The following is a 17,750-nucleotide window of genomic DNA, read 5'->3' as shown; positions in this document are numbered from 1 at the left end:
GAGGGGCTCAGAGAAAGATTACATTTCATTATATTTATGAGTCATAGCGCAAGGCTAATGGAGGGCAGAAACATATTCGGACTGCTGTCTTTTGTTCCGCTAATTAGATCTTTATCGCCCTCTTCTCTCCGCCCCGAGTCGCCGCCTTTCGATCTTACTGCGTTTAATAAAGTCTGAAGGCATTTTTGTGTGTGTAGACTGTAGGACGTTTAATAAAGTCTGAAGGCATTTTCTTGTGTGTAGACTAGGACGTTTAATAAAGTCTGAAGGCATGTTCGTGTGTGGACTGTAGGACGTTTAATAAAGTCTGAAGGCATTTTCGTTTGTGTAGACTGTAGGACGTTTAATAAAGTCTGAAGGCCTTTTCGTTTGTGTAGACTGTAGGACGTTTAATAAAGTCTGAAGGCATTTTCGTGTGTGTAGACTGTAGGACGTTTAATAAAGTCTGAAGGCATTTTCGTGTGTGTAGACTGTAGGACGTTTAATAAAGTCTGAAGGCATTTTCTTGTGTGTAGACTGTAGGACGTTTAATAAAGTCTGAAGGCATTTTCGTGTGTGTAGACTGTAGGACGTTTAATAAAGTCTGAAGGCATTTTCGTGTGTGTAGACTGTAGGACGTTTAATAAAGTCTGAAGGCATTTTCGTGTGTGTAGACTGTAGGACGTTTAATAAAGTCTGAAGGCCTTTTCGTGTGTGTAGACTGTAGGACGTTTAATAAAGTTTGAAGGCCTTTTCGTGTGTGTAGACTAGGACGTTTAATAAAGTGAAGGCATTTTCGTGTGTGTAGACTGTAGGGTTTGCTGCAGGACACCCTTTGGTAGTACAGAGGCACTCACGTCACGGTCATATTCGAGACGAAGAGATAAAATAAACTCGGTGCTTTTGGCGAGACTGTGCGCACAGTCAGCGTCTGAGCAAAGGGCAGAAGTCAGAACAGTGATCGAACATTCAATCATCTGCTGTTATGGCTATAATTTTCAATTACTGTCCCATTATGTTGCAAGCTACAACAGGGACCAAGACAAAAATAACAGGTGTAAATGTATGACATTTATTTCTCATTAACATGCAAATTAACTTCAAAGTTTTTCCAAAGTCCATGACCAGACGGGTCGCAAAGAATTATGTCCGGTTTTAAATTACTAAACCACGGGGTGACCCAGATTACACTGTCATACCGCGAAACACTGCATTACTAAATAGGACACTGTAATCGAACAACTGAATCAATCCAGCTGGTGAAAAACTCCGATCCATGTGAAAAGCTTTTATTAACTGAACTCCTGTCGTGTTTGTATACAACGCGCCTGTGCCAAGCTATGACAGCCTACCACAACTCTGTCTGGCCTCAGACTGTGCTATTTACCCATCCCAGTTTTAGAAAAACCCAGTACTGACAGCTTATTGAGACATAAAGCATGACAGAGTTGTGAACCACATAGCGATAGAGAAAAACATGATCATTTAGATGGGTGAAACATGGGTGTTTCATTATTATGAATGCCAGGGGTGTGAATCACTGTTCAAAAAGAGCAGATAACTGAATGTGATTATACTAACACAAAGAGTTATAGCCTACAGAGGTATACTAATTTGAGTGCTCCGTGGGGGTATATATCAGTGCTCAGCATCCACAGTGTGGTGTGTGTGTGTGCGTGTGCGTGTGCGTGTGTGTGTGTGTGGGTGTGTACAATGTTGTATAAATCACTGGCACATACACATGTGGCTGGTAAGGGACTACCTGCTATTCTATGTGCACTTAAGTATGCTAAACATGCTTCCTGCAGAGAAGTTTTAACTCTGAGTGTAGTCTAAACCTTCTCCTACAGAGCTTTCACCCTGTCTGTGGATTAAACCTTCTCTAACAGAAACGCTTTAACCCTCTCTGTGGTCTAAATCTTTTCTAACATAGAAGCTTTAATTCTCTGTGTGGTCTAATCCTTGTCTAACAGAGATGCTTTAAACTTCTCTGTGGCCTAAGCCATTTTGCCTCGTTTGCTGTCTTTTGATGACTTTACCAGCTAATAGCAAGGAGGGAGATGAAAAAGATCCTTGAAAACCATAATTATAACTCCAACCCCAGGCCAACTTGAAAGATAATCAAGCAATGATTGCTGGGTTTGTGTGTGTGTGTGTGTGTGTGTGTGTGTGTGTGTATTTCAGTATACTTGGTACCATATAATTTATAGAGTGATTTTTATTCAAGGCCCCTTATAGCCCTACTGAGATATACATATGCTCCCGGTCAATCCATTAAAACAAAGAGTAATTGCTATTGTCCGAAATGGCATGGTGTTTAAAAGGCTGCTGTGTGTCCATCTCATGAAAAGCAAAGTTGCATGAATATTTTCCCACCTCGGGAGTTACCAGAGCAGATAATGTATCATGACCACACTATTTCACATGAATCAGAGACATGGAGGAAGCATCAAGGTAGGGAAAATGAAACAACAAACAAACAGAACAAACGAAAAGCATTGTGGGGTCCGCAGTTTCTTAGTGGGTTATAAAGATGCATATAACTCTTATTAATGGCTAAGACAGAATGATTTCACTGTTTCAACAGTCACCAAATAAGACACTGGCTTGGAGTCCTTGTTTTTCTGTGCGAATGCTGTCACTTTGATTTGGTGTGTACATCACAATCTGCCCTGGATTTTAGCACAGCCTGATGAACAGTAAAAGCTTTATGTGTAACTGAAAACCACAATCTGGGCATTTGAAGTCTTTGTTTTACAAAGAAGCATCTGGCACAGTTTCGACCATCGACCGGTCCGCGCCGATAATCGGAATGTTCACTTGTATTCAGGTTTTCATTTCCTCCCTGTTTGGAGAAGCCGCAAGGAAATTGCTGGGCCGTCTTTTAAAAGCTGGACAGAGACCGGGCAGTCCCGGTCGTTCTCTGCCCCCTCACCGCCACCCCGCCTCCCAGCTAAACGTATTCAGACCAGACGGATGGCGGCTGGCGTGTGAAATGAAATTTTTTGATTTCGCGCGGCTGACAGCCGGGGCTGAGCCATCTGTATCGATTTTGTCGGGGAGGCCTCTTTGCTGTGGAATATTGTGCTGTTTTGCTCAAATGACAGAAAGAAACAGGATGTTTCCATTAATGTGAAAGATGAAAGTCTTTCTTGAGGAACCCCGGCGTTGATAGGCTTCACTTATGCATTCACTGTCATCCCTCTAATGCTCAGAACCAAAGGTTAGAGATGAACAGACAGGAAAAAAATCCATCCTCTCCCTCTCAGGTTTGATTCATCTCAAAAGAAGCAGTTTAAAAATGGGTAACGAGCGAAAAGGTAGCCAGACAGGTCCGGTGGAGAAATGGCATGAGCGGGTTGGTGTCCATGGGTGTACGCACATGATCAAGTGTGTTAAAAGGGGTGAAACGAAATTACACGCAACACGTTCCCCTGCGTGAAACGGCATTAATGTACCTGCTCGCTTGCTGCCGCCCTCTCCAGCTCACCCCACTCCCAAAGACTTCTGGGAGAATCCGCGATTCAGCCGACGCAACTCTGAATGCATCTGCATTGCAATCAGAGCCCCTCTGCTGATCTCTTGAATTGATCACGAGAGGTTCCCTGCTGTCTCAGCACCACGTGCAAATCCTGACTCAAGACGTGTGAACGCACTGCAATCCGTCGCTGCCTCGATTGGCTGCGAAGGTGCGTCGATGAAACCGACGACTCCCATTACGATTCATGAGAATTACCCAGCGTGCCACAAATGAGCCGCACCGGGCCGTATCGGTCAGGTTTCAACTCTGAGTGCTGCGGAGCGACATCGGTCTCCTCCGTTGAGCGATAAGCCAATACAGGCAGCAGCGAAAACAATAGTTGCTGGTGAAGCAAAATCCATTCTGATATATCTATAGACATAATAACACACAGCTTTTGACCAAATGCCAAGCCACAGCAGCCGAGAGGAACAACAAAGACTAAAATGCATGCGTTCCTTATTCTTGACAGCACAGGAAAGTGGGTGATGGCAATGTGCAACTGGTTAATGGACCGAAGTGTGATTTACTGGAAGTGCTTGCGTCGGAGCCAGAAGCATCCCCTGTGACACCTGACAAGTCTTGGATACACTGTCTACTGACTCAGCAGGCATTATACAGAAAAACAAACACTATTGTATTAACATCTACAGTGTTGAATTCATTCAGAAGTCATTTGTGTCCAAGTGGATGCATATAAATAATGTAGGTTTTAATTCAGTGCAGGATTTTGGTATAAACTATTAAGCCCCACTGCGGTGTAACTCCCCTCCCCACAAAGAACACTCGCTCTCTTCACACCAATGAGGTCATTATGTCCATGAACACATACTGAGTAGCACTAATGGTGTGTAACAGACATGTAGGCAAAACCACAAACCAGGAGAACCAGAATCCAACCCAAGTACAGGCACACGGCAAGATCCTTTGAGACTACAACCCAGACTAAGACTCTTTTCACTCTGACAGTTTTGCCAGAACTAGATAAGAGGTATTAAGTTATTAATTCATAGAAAATTCTGTACTGAGAACAGATGTTTTACAGGGTTGTGATGTGGTAGCAGGAAGCACAGAGAGAGGATACACACTCTAGTGGCTTTTATTGTAGCACATAATGAACGAGAAGGGACAAGCAGGTGACCAAAATTGCAGAAAATTCAGAAACAATTTAATACAGAAGCTATCAGAACTGGTATCAACAAGGATACAGAACTAGAAAACCAAGGTGACAGACTAAACCAAGACAGACAAAGGTGAACAGGTAGGATTACTGTCATAAGGGCCTCAGGCCAAAACCCAAAAGGACAATCAAAAGATCTCCATTGTATCTGATGTTTAATCCCTGATATGATTGTGAAGGAGATATGGAAATGTATGGTATATTTTCCATGTTAATTCAACCACCAGTGTAATGAAAATGTGGCAAATGATATTAGCATTCAACTGGAACTTCTAACATCGATTAGTGCTTTATGGGTCAATGTTTCCCAGATCAGGACAAATCTACACACATTGCTTCCGATCAGATCATGGGATTAATTTATTCTTTTCGGGTGTATTTGACCAAGAAATATCAAGTAGTTTTGGAATACTCCAACAATACAATATGGAACACATAACAAGGACTGTGTTGGGGATTCCGTTGTGGAGTATTTTATTTAAAACCACAGGTAGAGGGAGACTGTGAGCAGCGTTTCCAGTATCTTGCGCTTGATCAGAGTGACTAATTGAACACCTAAATCGATTATCACTGACATTTAAGACATAGTCGCCAAGACAACGAAGCAGAAATGACCATATAGTTGTCAACGTAACTAAACATCCCAGCGTAAACGTCTGGAGTGTGCAACTGATCAGGTATTACGAGGCGCCACCAAACAAATTTGGTGCGCTCTCACATTGTGATAGCAGTCTGCTTCTTTCCCCGACACCAAAAACATTGTTCAGATTCCTAACATATCAGTCCCTTTACGCACGCGTTTCATATTTGGGGGGGATAGCTCGGACTTGGGCGATACGTTATTTTTGAGACTTTTTAAAAAAGAATTTTCGAAAAGTCTTAAGATAAACGCGGGTTATATGGTGTCCGTTCGGGCACGATTCTTGGAGATGCACCAACGCTGTCGCCGCGTCCGTGCCTAAGCGTGCGCGAAAGCACCGTCGGCACGCGCTGTGCGCTTGGCGACCCCGCGTGGTTCACGGTGTGAGGGGAGCGAGCGTAGTAACCGGGGGGCTAAAATTGGTCAGCAGGAGAGGAGAGGTGAAGGAGCTGGACCCCCTCCCCACCGCGCCCAGTTCTTTTTTTTGCGCCCGGATTCAGTCGGTACAAGCAGACTACATTCTTAAGTGTTGGAGAGTGCACATCGGAATGTATTTTGCGCGACGTAGCCTCTCGAAATCCGAAATCGGGAAACAGAATCGAAGCACCGTGCTATTTTTCGAACATGGTAGATTAAACATAAATAAGATTAATGCATAAATAAGAGCTTAAGTGATTGTTCGTTGTTATGCTCTATTAGTGTAGAATTAAAGTCGAAATGGACACACTTTTCACTTCAACTGAATACCCAATCAACTGGACCAACCACCCGAATGAAACAGAGGAATACTGGAACCAATTTGTGCAACCAGTTTGGAGGATAGTTCTTTGGGCAATCGCTTATTCCACCATTGTCATCGTGTCAGTAGTGGGCAATATAACGGTCATATGGATCATCGTGGCGCATAAACGGATGAGGACAGTCACCAACTATTTCCTTGTGAACTTAGCGTTCGCCGAGGCGTCCATGGCGGTGTTTAACACGGTTATAAACTTCGTCTACGCCGTGCACAACGAGTGGTACTTTGGTCTGATATACTGCCGCTTTCATAACTTCTTTCCCATTGCCGCCGTATTTGCCAGTATCTGTTCTATGACAGCTATAGCGGTGGACAGGTGAGTCGATACACTGACAGCCTACATTTTATGTCCTAGAGTTATACACCCATAAAGGCGCTTATGCGCGACTCTGCCATCTCATCGCCGTGAAAAGTTCCGTCGAGTGTCACATTCAACAGCAGGCTGTAAGCCCCACCACCCCATAGCAAAGTGCCCGAATGTAATTAATTAGTTAGTGTCAGATGAGGCAACCACCACCATCAATGTTAAAAAGGAAACTTTTTTTTCAGGTCTCTCATGTAATTAGAAGTTATATCGATGGAACCTACGGATCGAATTGTGCTCAGGGAACGCGATACAAATTGGCCCGGTAACGGACCGGTTTGATTTTGAGACTAATGATATGTGCATACGCTGCACGCACATGCAATGCATGTTTGCAGATCGCTTACCATACACCAAAATGAGGCGTTACAAATTTCATCCGTTTTTGTCATCTTACACGCATGAAGTATCAATGCAGAATAAATAATCACTAAACACACACGACTGTGAACCTTTCCTAATTCATAATCAATTCGAAATAATTGTGTTTCTACTGAATTAAAGGTGTTTCTTGTAACTAATAATGCTTTGCAAGCTCAGCGCAAGAGAAGAGATACTCAGAGGAGACTGTATCCCTGGAGTCTTGTTGTGTTGTGTCCTGGAGTCTTGGCAAACATTCATTATTTTCATTTGGCTTCGATTATTCTGAATGCAGGAGTCTCTCTCTCTCTCTCTCTCTCTCTCTCTCTCCCCCCCCCCCCCCCATCTATGTGCGTGCGATTGTATTAGTGCACGCGCCCGCGCGTGCGGTTTTTTTTTTTTTTTTCTGATGTGCATCAACATATGTATGGATATGTGCGTGGGTGCATGTGTCTATTGAACTCCGAGTCCGATATGTCTGTGTGTGTGCGTGCATTTAAAAATTCTAATTTATTTCAACAACATGAAAAAACGTCATTAGTGTTATTACGTTGCTTTATTCACCGTAACGAGGCACGTGCGCTCACCTTTTGGTTTAAACTGTGCAGTACGCGTCCGTAATCTCGCTGCTTGTTGATACCCTTCGTTTCTTCTGTTACTCAAACGCATACACTCGAACTTTGTCGGGTTTTCCAGTTGTGAGGGAGAGAGAGCCGGCAGCAGGTTGACTTGGATTTAATGGGGCCTCTGCGCCCTGCTCCCGACAGAACGACGCCAGTGTGTGCGTGGCTGATCCGCCTCGGCGTTAGAAAAGAATATTTGAGGGCAAACGTTTCAGTTCTATATTAGGAAATCGGTCAAAGCAGTGTTTACACGTTCGTGCCGCGTTAAAGCTCCATGAGGTTTTCATCACCGTGTTAGATAACTGAAGGTAATCCAAATGAACTTTTTATCCTTTTTTAATGTCTGAAAAAAATCTTGACCGTTTGATCCGAGAGCCAAGGAGCCCATTGTTGACACATCAGTTCAATTTTTAAACTTGATTTAATAATCGATTATTGATTAAATAAATAATGATAATCATGTGCACTGTGCGGTTCTTCCCAAAACGGCGGCCTTCAACATAAATTATTCCAACTGTGGTTGGTGCGCAGATTTGGACGTTTAATTCCAAATAACTGCACAAACAAGATGGAACGTTGCAACCCGACAGTAAAGAAGTTCCGCTGAGTGAATGGACACCTTCCCGTGTGCATGCATGCCTGCGTAGCTGGTTGACCTGCGCGTTACTTTCGAATTCAAAATTGCCACAGTGTATGGTGGGGTTTTTTTTTTTTTTTTTGCTAGCTCTATAAAAAGCCGCCGGTGGTGCATGTCTTCCGTCTGCCATTATGTCAATGAGATGCCTCTCGCTTCAGTGTTCATCTGTTTTCTTTTTCTCTTTTTCCTGGTGGCCTGTATTGTACTGTATTGTATTTTCTGGCAGAAGCACACACCTGTACACTCACACACGTCTGGGTGTGTGCTTGTGTGCGGATATTGCTTTGATTCAAACAGACCACCCGATGGCTTTGAGTAGCTGAATGGAAAATGGATAAAGTGCCTCTGCTTGGATGCTGGAGCAGAAATGAATCAATCAGCGTTTTCTGGTCACCAGCCAGTACTCTCAGACCGGACTCGCTAAGACCCATTTTTCCTTCACTCTCCCGGTACCTTTCCGTGCGAGATGAGAAAAGAAATAATATTCCTAATTAGATCACGGTGAGCTGGTGGAGGTGAATGCGGAATTTGGACTGAGAACGCCACGAGCTGGGAGTGGCGCAGGTGTTCCGTCTTTAGGCGACCTTTATTTCTCTAATGTCCTGCCGCTTCGGGTTCTGGCGGCGGCCCGTGCGAGCCCGGAGGGTTGCCGTGGCGGCACGCGGCCTCCTTCGCCCCGCGGCGGGTCTCTGCTAGCACCTCCTCATCTGTCAGTGACACCCCTGCCACTTACTGCACCTGGAACGGCCAGATCGATTTAAGGAAGCTTTAAGACTAGTGAGGCTGTAAAAAGACAAGAAAGCAGTCAGGCTGTGTGTGTGTGTGTGTGTGTGTGTGTGTGTGTGTGTGTGTGTGTGTGTGTGTGTGTGAGATTATGCATGTATATATTGGTCAGACACATTGTCCATCATATTACCAATACACATATACATTTGGAAGCTGGTGTATATATAGATCATTGTAATTCCTCTGGATTCACTAAAGCATCACAGTCTCGTTCGTATCTTTAGGCAAAGATATATGGTTTCTCTGCTTATGAATACAACAATAGAGGTCCCATTTTCCATATTAGAGGTCTGGCTTATACACACAACACATTCATTTCTTAGAAATGACGTTACACTCCACTCTGGCCATGGAAAGCAGCCCTTCCTCACCGAGACTGGTGAAATGCTTCTGTGGACGATGGCTTTAGAGAACGCGATCCAAAAGTCAACTGATACGACATTCTCTGTTTATTTTTAACGGTGGTTAGAAGAGTGATTTTTCAGCTGTGAAGTCTGCTTCTGAATCCAAACACGGCTGCCAGTGGTAATTCTTTTTTGTAATCCCCCTCCCACCCACCCCCCTACCCCACCCCACCCCACCCCACCCCACCCCGCACATCAGTGGTTGGCTTAGTGCACATCCAGCAAAGCAGGGCTAAGGACTATTAACTTGGGAAGTGCTTCAGAACAACTTCCAGCATCTTTGCAACAGCGTTGGGTTATTCTGGAGCCTTCAGGCTGTTCCAGAGCCCTCGGTCTGGGTTATTCCAGGGCCTTCAGAAATGGTTGTTCTACAGCCTTTAAACGGGGCTATTCTAGAGCTGTTATACTGGGTTGTTCCAGAGCCTAAAGACTAATTGCCTAAGCTTTGTTTTTTCGGTTTTCCGGGGGGGGGGGGGGGGGTATATGCGTGTGCGTGTGTGTGTGTTTGTGCACACCCTCGGAGAATCTCGAGACACACCTGACAGCGTGTTGGCGTGCGGAACTGCTGCATGTTGGCTTGCCTCAGTTCTCAGCATTTCATGCAGTTTTCCTTTGAAAAGACTGGCGTTCTGAAGGCAGATTCACTAACAGAAATGTGTCAAGGCTGTCTGTACTCCTCAGAGAAGGAGCTGTTTTAGGAAAGCATATTTCCGCTTGCTGCGTTTAAAACATTCATGAACAATATGAATAATCACACTATTATTGACTGCGTAGAATGCCAGTCACTAAACAGCATGGAGAGGCCATTTTATGTTCGCAAAATGTTTATTCATGCAAATAAACACACAAATAAATTATTTCAGGGTTACCACTGGTAATCTACAAACATTTAGTGAAAATGGTTTATGAATTATTTATAGGATAAACTAGAGATACATTTGATCTGAATGAACATCAGAAACAAAATACACTGATTTATGTAAATTTATGTGTTAATCATCTTTTTAATTGCTCAAACAAGGTAGATTTAAAAAAATTCCAAATTTCAGCACAATGCCTAATGATTTTCCTTGTATTTATGAATTATTTCTTCTACTTTCTTCCAGTACAGCATTAAATGAAATGATCTCATCATTTCATAAGCTTTCGCTTCTGGCAATCATTTTTCTTGAGCGAACGCGCAGAGCAGCTAAAGTGGAGGGAAATGATCAGGGAGCGGCATGTTGGACAGCTCCTTCCAGTCCAGTCGGAATCGCACGTCTGATTTGGCATAATCAGAGGCCGGCAAGCGTAACAGCAGTACTTGCATCACGCTTAACTAATTTTCCAAAAGGCACTTCCCCGCCCCTCATAAACAAATCACGTTCCTAAAAGCACTACGACATCCGATAGCTGGAATTTACCACGCTGCGTGCATCGTGTTGCACACTCAGCTTCAAATGTCCTAAATTACGAAGAAAGGGGGACGTGGCCCTCAACACGGTTCCTTCGATGGTTTCTAAAGTAAAACATGCTTGGTTCTCCTTTTTCCTTTTTGGACACAGCCCCAAAAAATATCAGTCTTTCGAGGACCATACCACTCTACGCTGATTATAAAAAAATCCTTTTTTTATCCCTTCATGCAGGTTTAATTTTCCGCTGATTTTAAAGAATGCCAGTGTAAACAAAACGGCTGAGCCATGTTTCATAAATCTTCTGATTATCTGACGTAACAGCTACAGTTCTGCAACTTTGAAGGGGGAGTGTGAAGCCACATAGCAAGTGAAACCTGGCAAATAAAGTGTTAGCGCTTTGATACGCGAACCTCCGGGTGTGCCTTTAAAAGGACGCGCTTTCAGCGTCGCTGGTTGCTGTGCTCTTCGGCTCCCCCTGCAGGTACATGGCCATAATCCACCCTTTGAAGCAGCGGCTCTCCTCCACGCAGACCAAGGTGATCATCAGCGTGATCTGGGCCCTGGCGCTGCTCCTGGCCTTCCCACAGTACTACTACTCCAACATGGACTGGCTTCCCGGCCGAGTCGTCTGCTACATCGACTGGCCAGAGTACACCCTTCTGGACTTCAAAACCATGTAAGACAAAGATGCATTAATCTTTGGTGGGGCGGTGTGTGTGTGTGTGTGGGGGGGGGGGGTTCACCATCAACCCTCGTCTAACGTACCCAACCATGCAAATGCCTGCCTTGGTTTGACCCTGAACTAAGGACCACTAATTATAGTCTGAGCTGTAACGTTATCAATGGGCAGACATCAATAACAAAACCCTTAGATCAGGGGCAGAGTTAATCTCTGTTCATCACAATTTACTTGTGCCTCTCAGACAGATGTTTAGGTTGGAGTTATGGGGATAAACCTTCATTTCTAGACTTACGCAAGGTCTGGTTTATTTATCTTGCTCATTCTGTTCAAAGACTAAATTTGGCAGGCAGGCAAGCTGAGATCTGGTGAGGTTCTTTGCTTTAATCTGATTGTATTAGACACGCTATCAGCAAGATGATTTGTTGAAAAGATCAGAGTGCAGATTGCAGGGATTTATTTCTTATTAGATTTGAAGGAAAAGTTAAAGGAAATGAATATCTCCAGTAAGAATATTACATTTTAATTCCTGTTATATATTTTTTTCTCCCTAAAACAACATTAAAAGGAGTGCTTTGAATTTTCTTTTTCCTCTGTTGCCTTTTAGCATTCTGCTGCGTGGGCGTGGACCACAGCAAATTGATTGGCAGTCTTTGTGTCAAACGCAGCCATCCAGCTAGTCAGTATGGCGCAGGCTGGGAATAGCGTCACATCACCGCAGTGTTACTGTTAGGCGCTCAGGGACAGCGTTACAGCGTTAACAGCGTAACAGTAACAGTGTTACCGTTAGGCGCTCAGGGATCTCGGTCAACAGGGGAATGCATGCCATGTTGAAATAGAGGCGAATCAAATTCTCTGTTTAAATTAGAGGGTGCCAAAGTGCATGTTTGTATTTGTATATGTATTTGTACACCAGCTGTGTTAATCAAGCTGAACAATGTGGAGTGTGTGTGGGAGGGTCCGTGTGATTTCACAGCTCATGAATATTCAATACAAGGTAGCTTATGATTCGCTATAGTCAATTAGCATTATCTATGATGTCAAAGATAACACAAATAAAGTGTAATTCATAAATGGTGGTTAGGGGGCAGTATACAAAAAAAATGTTAATTTTAGAAGTCATTTTATGCACACTGCAGGGCCCAGGAAATGTTGAACTGAAGCAGAAGTATGAAGATAATCATATGAAGATAATCAAAATATGAGGAAAATACTGTGCTGGGCCTTTAAGGACCATTTAGAAGGAAAGAAATAAACAAATAAGTCTGTCACTCCAATAGTGAGCCAATGGATTTTAATGTAAAACTATTGCTAAAATGCTATTGGCCATGGTGATAGTAAGGCTGGCCTTGTAAATTATACAGTCTGGACCTCATGATGATATATATTATTTTAAAGAAGCGTTATATATAAAAGTCTTTTTTCATGTGTGTTTAGACTTCATAGAAATCAATCCCAGTCACCTGTGGCAACAGGCTTTCTCTGTTCACTGAATACTTTGAGCCTAACCTGGAGAAGATCCTGAATTGATGTGCCCTATCTCTTCTCCTGTCGGGTGGCACTGATCTTCGTGGGTTGATTTTTATGTATCTGGGTAAATGAAAAGCCCAGATGCATTAACTGGGGACATACTCCACCTGGCTGTGTTTATTCTAATGGTTACTTCTAAGATTTGCTTCATTTGGGTCCCGGCACAAAAGCCCGAGCCTTGACCCTTTCTTTGTTTTTGCGGGTACGCGGGACCGCCAGCGGCCAACGGAGGCCTCGGCCGTGCGCGGGCCCAGCAGAACGCTAGACAACTCCATTTCACGCTCGATCAGTATTATAGACGCGGAACCGATGAGCGTCGCCCGCGGGGTTTCAGCCGCGGAGTGACGCGGGACGTGTGGGTCGCTTCGAGCGAATTTGTCTCCGGCGATAAGGCACACGGCAAAAACAAATGCAAATTGCTGTAATCGAAACCAGCGGACACACAGATATCTGGGCTGTAACAGTCGATGGACTTAACTACTTTATTCGAAAAGGGGTCTGATTGGAAAGAAGTTAATATCCAGATTGGGTAGCAGAGCTGTTTTATATGCAGATGGTAACGGAGCAATTGTGAATGCTTGAAATAGTCCGAGACACTCGGAAGGAAGCCCCGCAGTAGAGGTCTGCGTTTGAGTCTCACTGAGCCATCTGTCATCGTTGGCCAGGAATCCCCAAGGATACCCAGTAAGAGGAAAAGGAGAGTCTCACTCCACCTGACATTACGGGACGGGTGCCTGCGCCAGACTGTGTTCTGTGACCACGCTGGGATTACTGTTCTTCACCTAAATCTCCTCCTGGAGAGTTTAGTGCTTGGGAAAGATGGTCTAGCAGGCTTTATCAAGGTCAGAGCTTTTTGACATCTGTGTAACCCCTCCCATTTTCTTCCTGTGTCCCGTCTCTCGCGTGTCATGCTTCCAGTTCTCCAGTCGGGTCTCCGGATGTACAGCGGCGGTTACTGCCACAGCTGGGCGCTTTGCAGCCTTCCAGTGATGGTCTTCCATGACACTGTGCAAATTAAAATCCACAACAAAATCGCGGACGCCTGCAAACCTTTGTCACTGCCCGTATACTGGTGGACAGGCAGTCTTCTCTATTGCCGCATCATTTTGATAAACCAAAGACAAATTATCAATTACAATCATTACATTTAGGGCTACATGTAGCCTTAGTGCTGACATACAAGGGCCAGCTAGAATACCTTCGATAGGTTGGGACATGCCTATAGAATTCCAAATCATAATCTAATTGGGTGATCAAACTGTCAGTTTACATTTATAGTCTTGCCTTATTTGTATTATTGCCATGGGAATGCTATTCCATCCCTGAAGGTTCATGGAAGAGGCCTTATCTATTTTTCCCCTAGAGGCACAGTGGAAAAATATTACAGTTGGTTCTTTTTACACCATCATGGAATAGCTTTTCTTTAGAAACCAGGCTTGTAAACCTATTTTGATGGGTAGTGCAATATAAATATGAATAACTTCAGAATAAATGTTTGATTTATTTTTTTATTCTTTCCGCAAACACGCAAGGTTTCAGAGAAGCTTTAAAGGTCCTGATGGGGCACTGGTACTTTCTCTCTCTCTCATACTCTCTCTATCTCTGTGCACCATGCGCTTTCATTTTACTCTCTCTATCTCTGTGCACCATGCGCTTTCATTTCACTCTCTCCATCCTGCTAAATGCCTTAAATGTAAATCCATCTTTCTCACTTTCTCTCGATTCTCTTATCAGCTCTCACTGACGTAGAGCTCCAAGTACATGCCCATGTTGCCTGTATTCCATTAGGACAGTATAAATGAAAACACAGCTGCAGCATGAAGACAACTCTACCTGCCTACATACGGAAGGCAGCTCTACCTTGCCTGCGTACAGAAGGCAGCTCTACCTTGCCTGCGTACAGAAGGTAGCTCTACCTTGAGAATGGTTAATCGTTAAGATTGGTGTTGTTGTCAAAGAACCCCCCTCCCCCCCAGTTTCCCAGTTTATGGAATTTGGCAGATACTTTTATGCGGAGCAACTTAAAATTGTGACAAAGTACAATTCGAGCAATTGAGGGTTAAGGGCCTTGCTCAGGGGCCCAACAGTGGTAATTTGAAGATGGTGTGTCTCGAATACTCGAGATGGTGAGTCTGATTACTAGTCAATACTGCTGAGCAACCCCTGGCAGCTTCTTACTACTTGTGTGTCTGCTTTTTCTACAGTATGTTTGGTTAGAGTTTGGAGCAACCCGTATTTTGGGAATTGAGAATATTTTATTTACGTGAAAAGGATGGATTGCTCTTCAGTAAACAGACAGACAGATGCTCTTTGTCCCAAGATGTTTGTTGTGGACGCATGGATTGCTCCACAAGCCCAGAAGAAGGAGACCGAATTCTCTCCTTATGCATACAAAGGATGAGCATTCTGAAAGCGCGCTCGGCCTCCACAGATGTCCGAGCCCTGCCTCCAGCTGCCGTTGTGTCTGAGCCTGGATCCCTGCCGCCTGTGGAGACCAGGCGCAGAATGAGACTCACCATCACCGTGTCTGAATGGCTGGAGAGTGGCATGGTTTTCATAATGAAGATGATGCATCTGGCCTGTCTGCATTAGCAGGACAAAAGAGAGCTGAGCTGAAATGCACTGACAGAAGAACACGTCTGATTGGAGCAGAGACTTAGAAAGGTCCACTTTAGGGTCATTTGTGTCATATGGCAGAGGCGTATACGGTGGCGTATATGTTGGTGTATATGACAGAGGTGTATATGGTGGTGTATACGGTGGCGTATATGTTGGTATATATGACAGAGGTGTATATGGTGGTGTATACGGTGGCGTATATGTTGGTGTATATGATAGAGGTGTATGTGGTGGTGTATATGTCAGAGGGCCTTCAGTGGATAGGCAGCTTATGAATGCCACGGATCGTAAATCCTGAAAGCATGGATTCCTGCTCTGAGCCTTCATGTGCTTATGCACCCAGCCTGCACACTGCCAGGAGGTTATTCACAGTATTCACAATAACCTCCCTATTTCTGGCAGGTTCACTTACAGGCATGTGTGGGTGTCAGGGTGTGTCTGCCCACCGCACCAGTTCTGCTGCTTTTGATTGGTCCACACCTTGGAAGCACCCGTGCACCATGGCTAGCTGCGTCTGTCTTCTTAGTGTCTGTGCAAGTACACTTCCTTACTGTGCCTGCTGACGCTGCAATTCCGAGGTTCCTGAATCTGAAAGTCCCATGTTCAGGATTACAGATCTGCTCTGTGTTAATCCTCTCTCATTGTGATTCAGTCCTTCCCACTTTCTTCAGTCCTGGATGCCTGGTACAGCCCTGCTCTGTTACTGTGCTGGAGCGAGAGAGAGAGCGAGAGAGAGAGAGAGAGAGAGAGAGAGAGAGAGAGAGAGCGAAAGCGTGATAGAAAGAGAGAGAAGCATCGTGCTCTCCACACACGTGTGCACGCATGAGTGAGACACACGTGACAGACGTGGGCGTGTTTTACACTCGCACAGGCACCCCCGCGGTTCGACACACGACACGCGTCTTTGTCGTGCACCTTATGACACACTTCGACTGGAGATTCAGTGGGAGAGGTGTTCTTCAGCTTTTGAGGTTCTGAGGAACCCAGCCACACAGTAATTCCTCTTACATCAGGCGGTTTTCAGTTGCTCTCCACTCACCTGGATGGTAGCACACACTTGCCACACACACACACACACACACACACACACATCTACAACACACGTGTGCAACACACATGCCTACAACAAATCCCTCATCTCAGAGTACTGTCATTTCCAGCTTCCTCTTTTATTTTCTTATACTTGTCTTCCATACTTTCTCACTCTCTTTTGTGTTGTCTGTATCTCGCTTTCTCGTCCTCTCTCTCCCTCCCTGTCTCTCTCTCTCTCTCTCTCTCTCTCTCTCTCTCTCTCTCTCTCTCTCAACAGTACTGAGGGCCTGGTATTTTTTCCTCCCGCTGGCCTCTGATGGGCTGCACTCGATCCGCCACTGATTTTTGCAAATTGCCACAAATCCCTCCAGCGAGCTGGGACCGACAGACCAAGTGATACACACGCCCGTTTTCCCTACAGTCGGCCCATTTCCGCACACTCTTGGAGAAAGAGGAAGGGAAAAGAGACTCATAGGTGTGTGGATTGGTAGCTGTACAATATATATATATATATATATATATATATATATATATATATATATATATATATATATATATATATATATATATATATATATATATATATATATATATATATATATAATATATATCAGGTGTCTAGTCTACAACGCGTCGAGCCCTCCGGTATTACCACAAGTAGGGCAGATGTGATCGTCTGAATAATTTAATAAGGCACAATCCAGCTGTGGTATGCATGCCACTGAGCTCACGTTACGTATTATTAGATCACCATATTGGCCATTTCCATTTTGGTTTTGGGCACGCGAGTCCGGCACCTCAGACATTCCTGCCGAGACGACGGCAGCTAATAAATTCCCTCTCGTTCTTCTCCGCTCTCTTACACACGTTTCCTCCGCGCTTGGCTGCGGTGTGCGGTTTTTTCGGAAACAGAAAAATCCAACCTGCCGTTGAGGATTGTTACGCCAATTACGCCACCTCTCCGTCCGACCCTGTTCAGCGAGAGCGGCGGGACGCAAACAAAGCGATCTCTTCCCCAGACACTGTCGTTATTAATAAACTGCTATATGAGGTGAAATGGTGTTCTGAGGGTCTGCTGTCATTGTGACGAAGTGTTAAAGGTTCTTACTTTGGCCATACAGAATTAAGGCAATTTCTTGTTGTGTATAAAACGGAAGGCCTGTCTCTCAGTAGGCTAAGCGGAATTTTAGACATCATCGTGGCA

The 17,750-nt window shown here is 44.5% G+C and overlaps 1 protein-coding gene across 1 annotated transcript in view; it reads left to right on the top strand.

Moving 5' to 3' along the window:
* Positions 1-5,730: 5,730 nt before the first annotated feature.
* Positions 5,731-17,750, top strand: part of tacr1a (tachykinin receptor 1a) — a 16,678-nt gene continuing 4,658 nt past the window's right edge. Inside the window, exons 1-2 of the mRNA XM_035526406.1 lie at positions 5,731-6,434; positions 11,168-11,362. Coding sequence (XP_035382299.1) covers positions 6,037-6,434; positions 11,168-11,362 — 593 coding nt within the window. The 5' untranslated portion in view covers positions 5,731-6,036. The remainder of the gene's footprint in view (positions 6,435-11,167; positions 11,363-17,750) is intronic.

This window comes from Electrophorus electricus, chromosome 5 (assembly GCF_013358815.1).
Source record: "Electrophorus electricus isolate fEleEle1 chromosome 5, fEleEle1.pri, whole genome shotgun sequence".
Taxonomy (NCBI): Eukaryota; Metazoa; Chordata; class Actinopteri; order Gymnotiformes; family Gymnotidae; genus Electrophorus; species Electrophorus electricus.
Note: the sequence above shows the minus strand (reverse complement) of the source record. Positions and strands in the feature narration are given on the sequence as shown.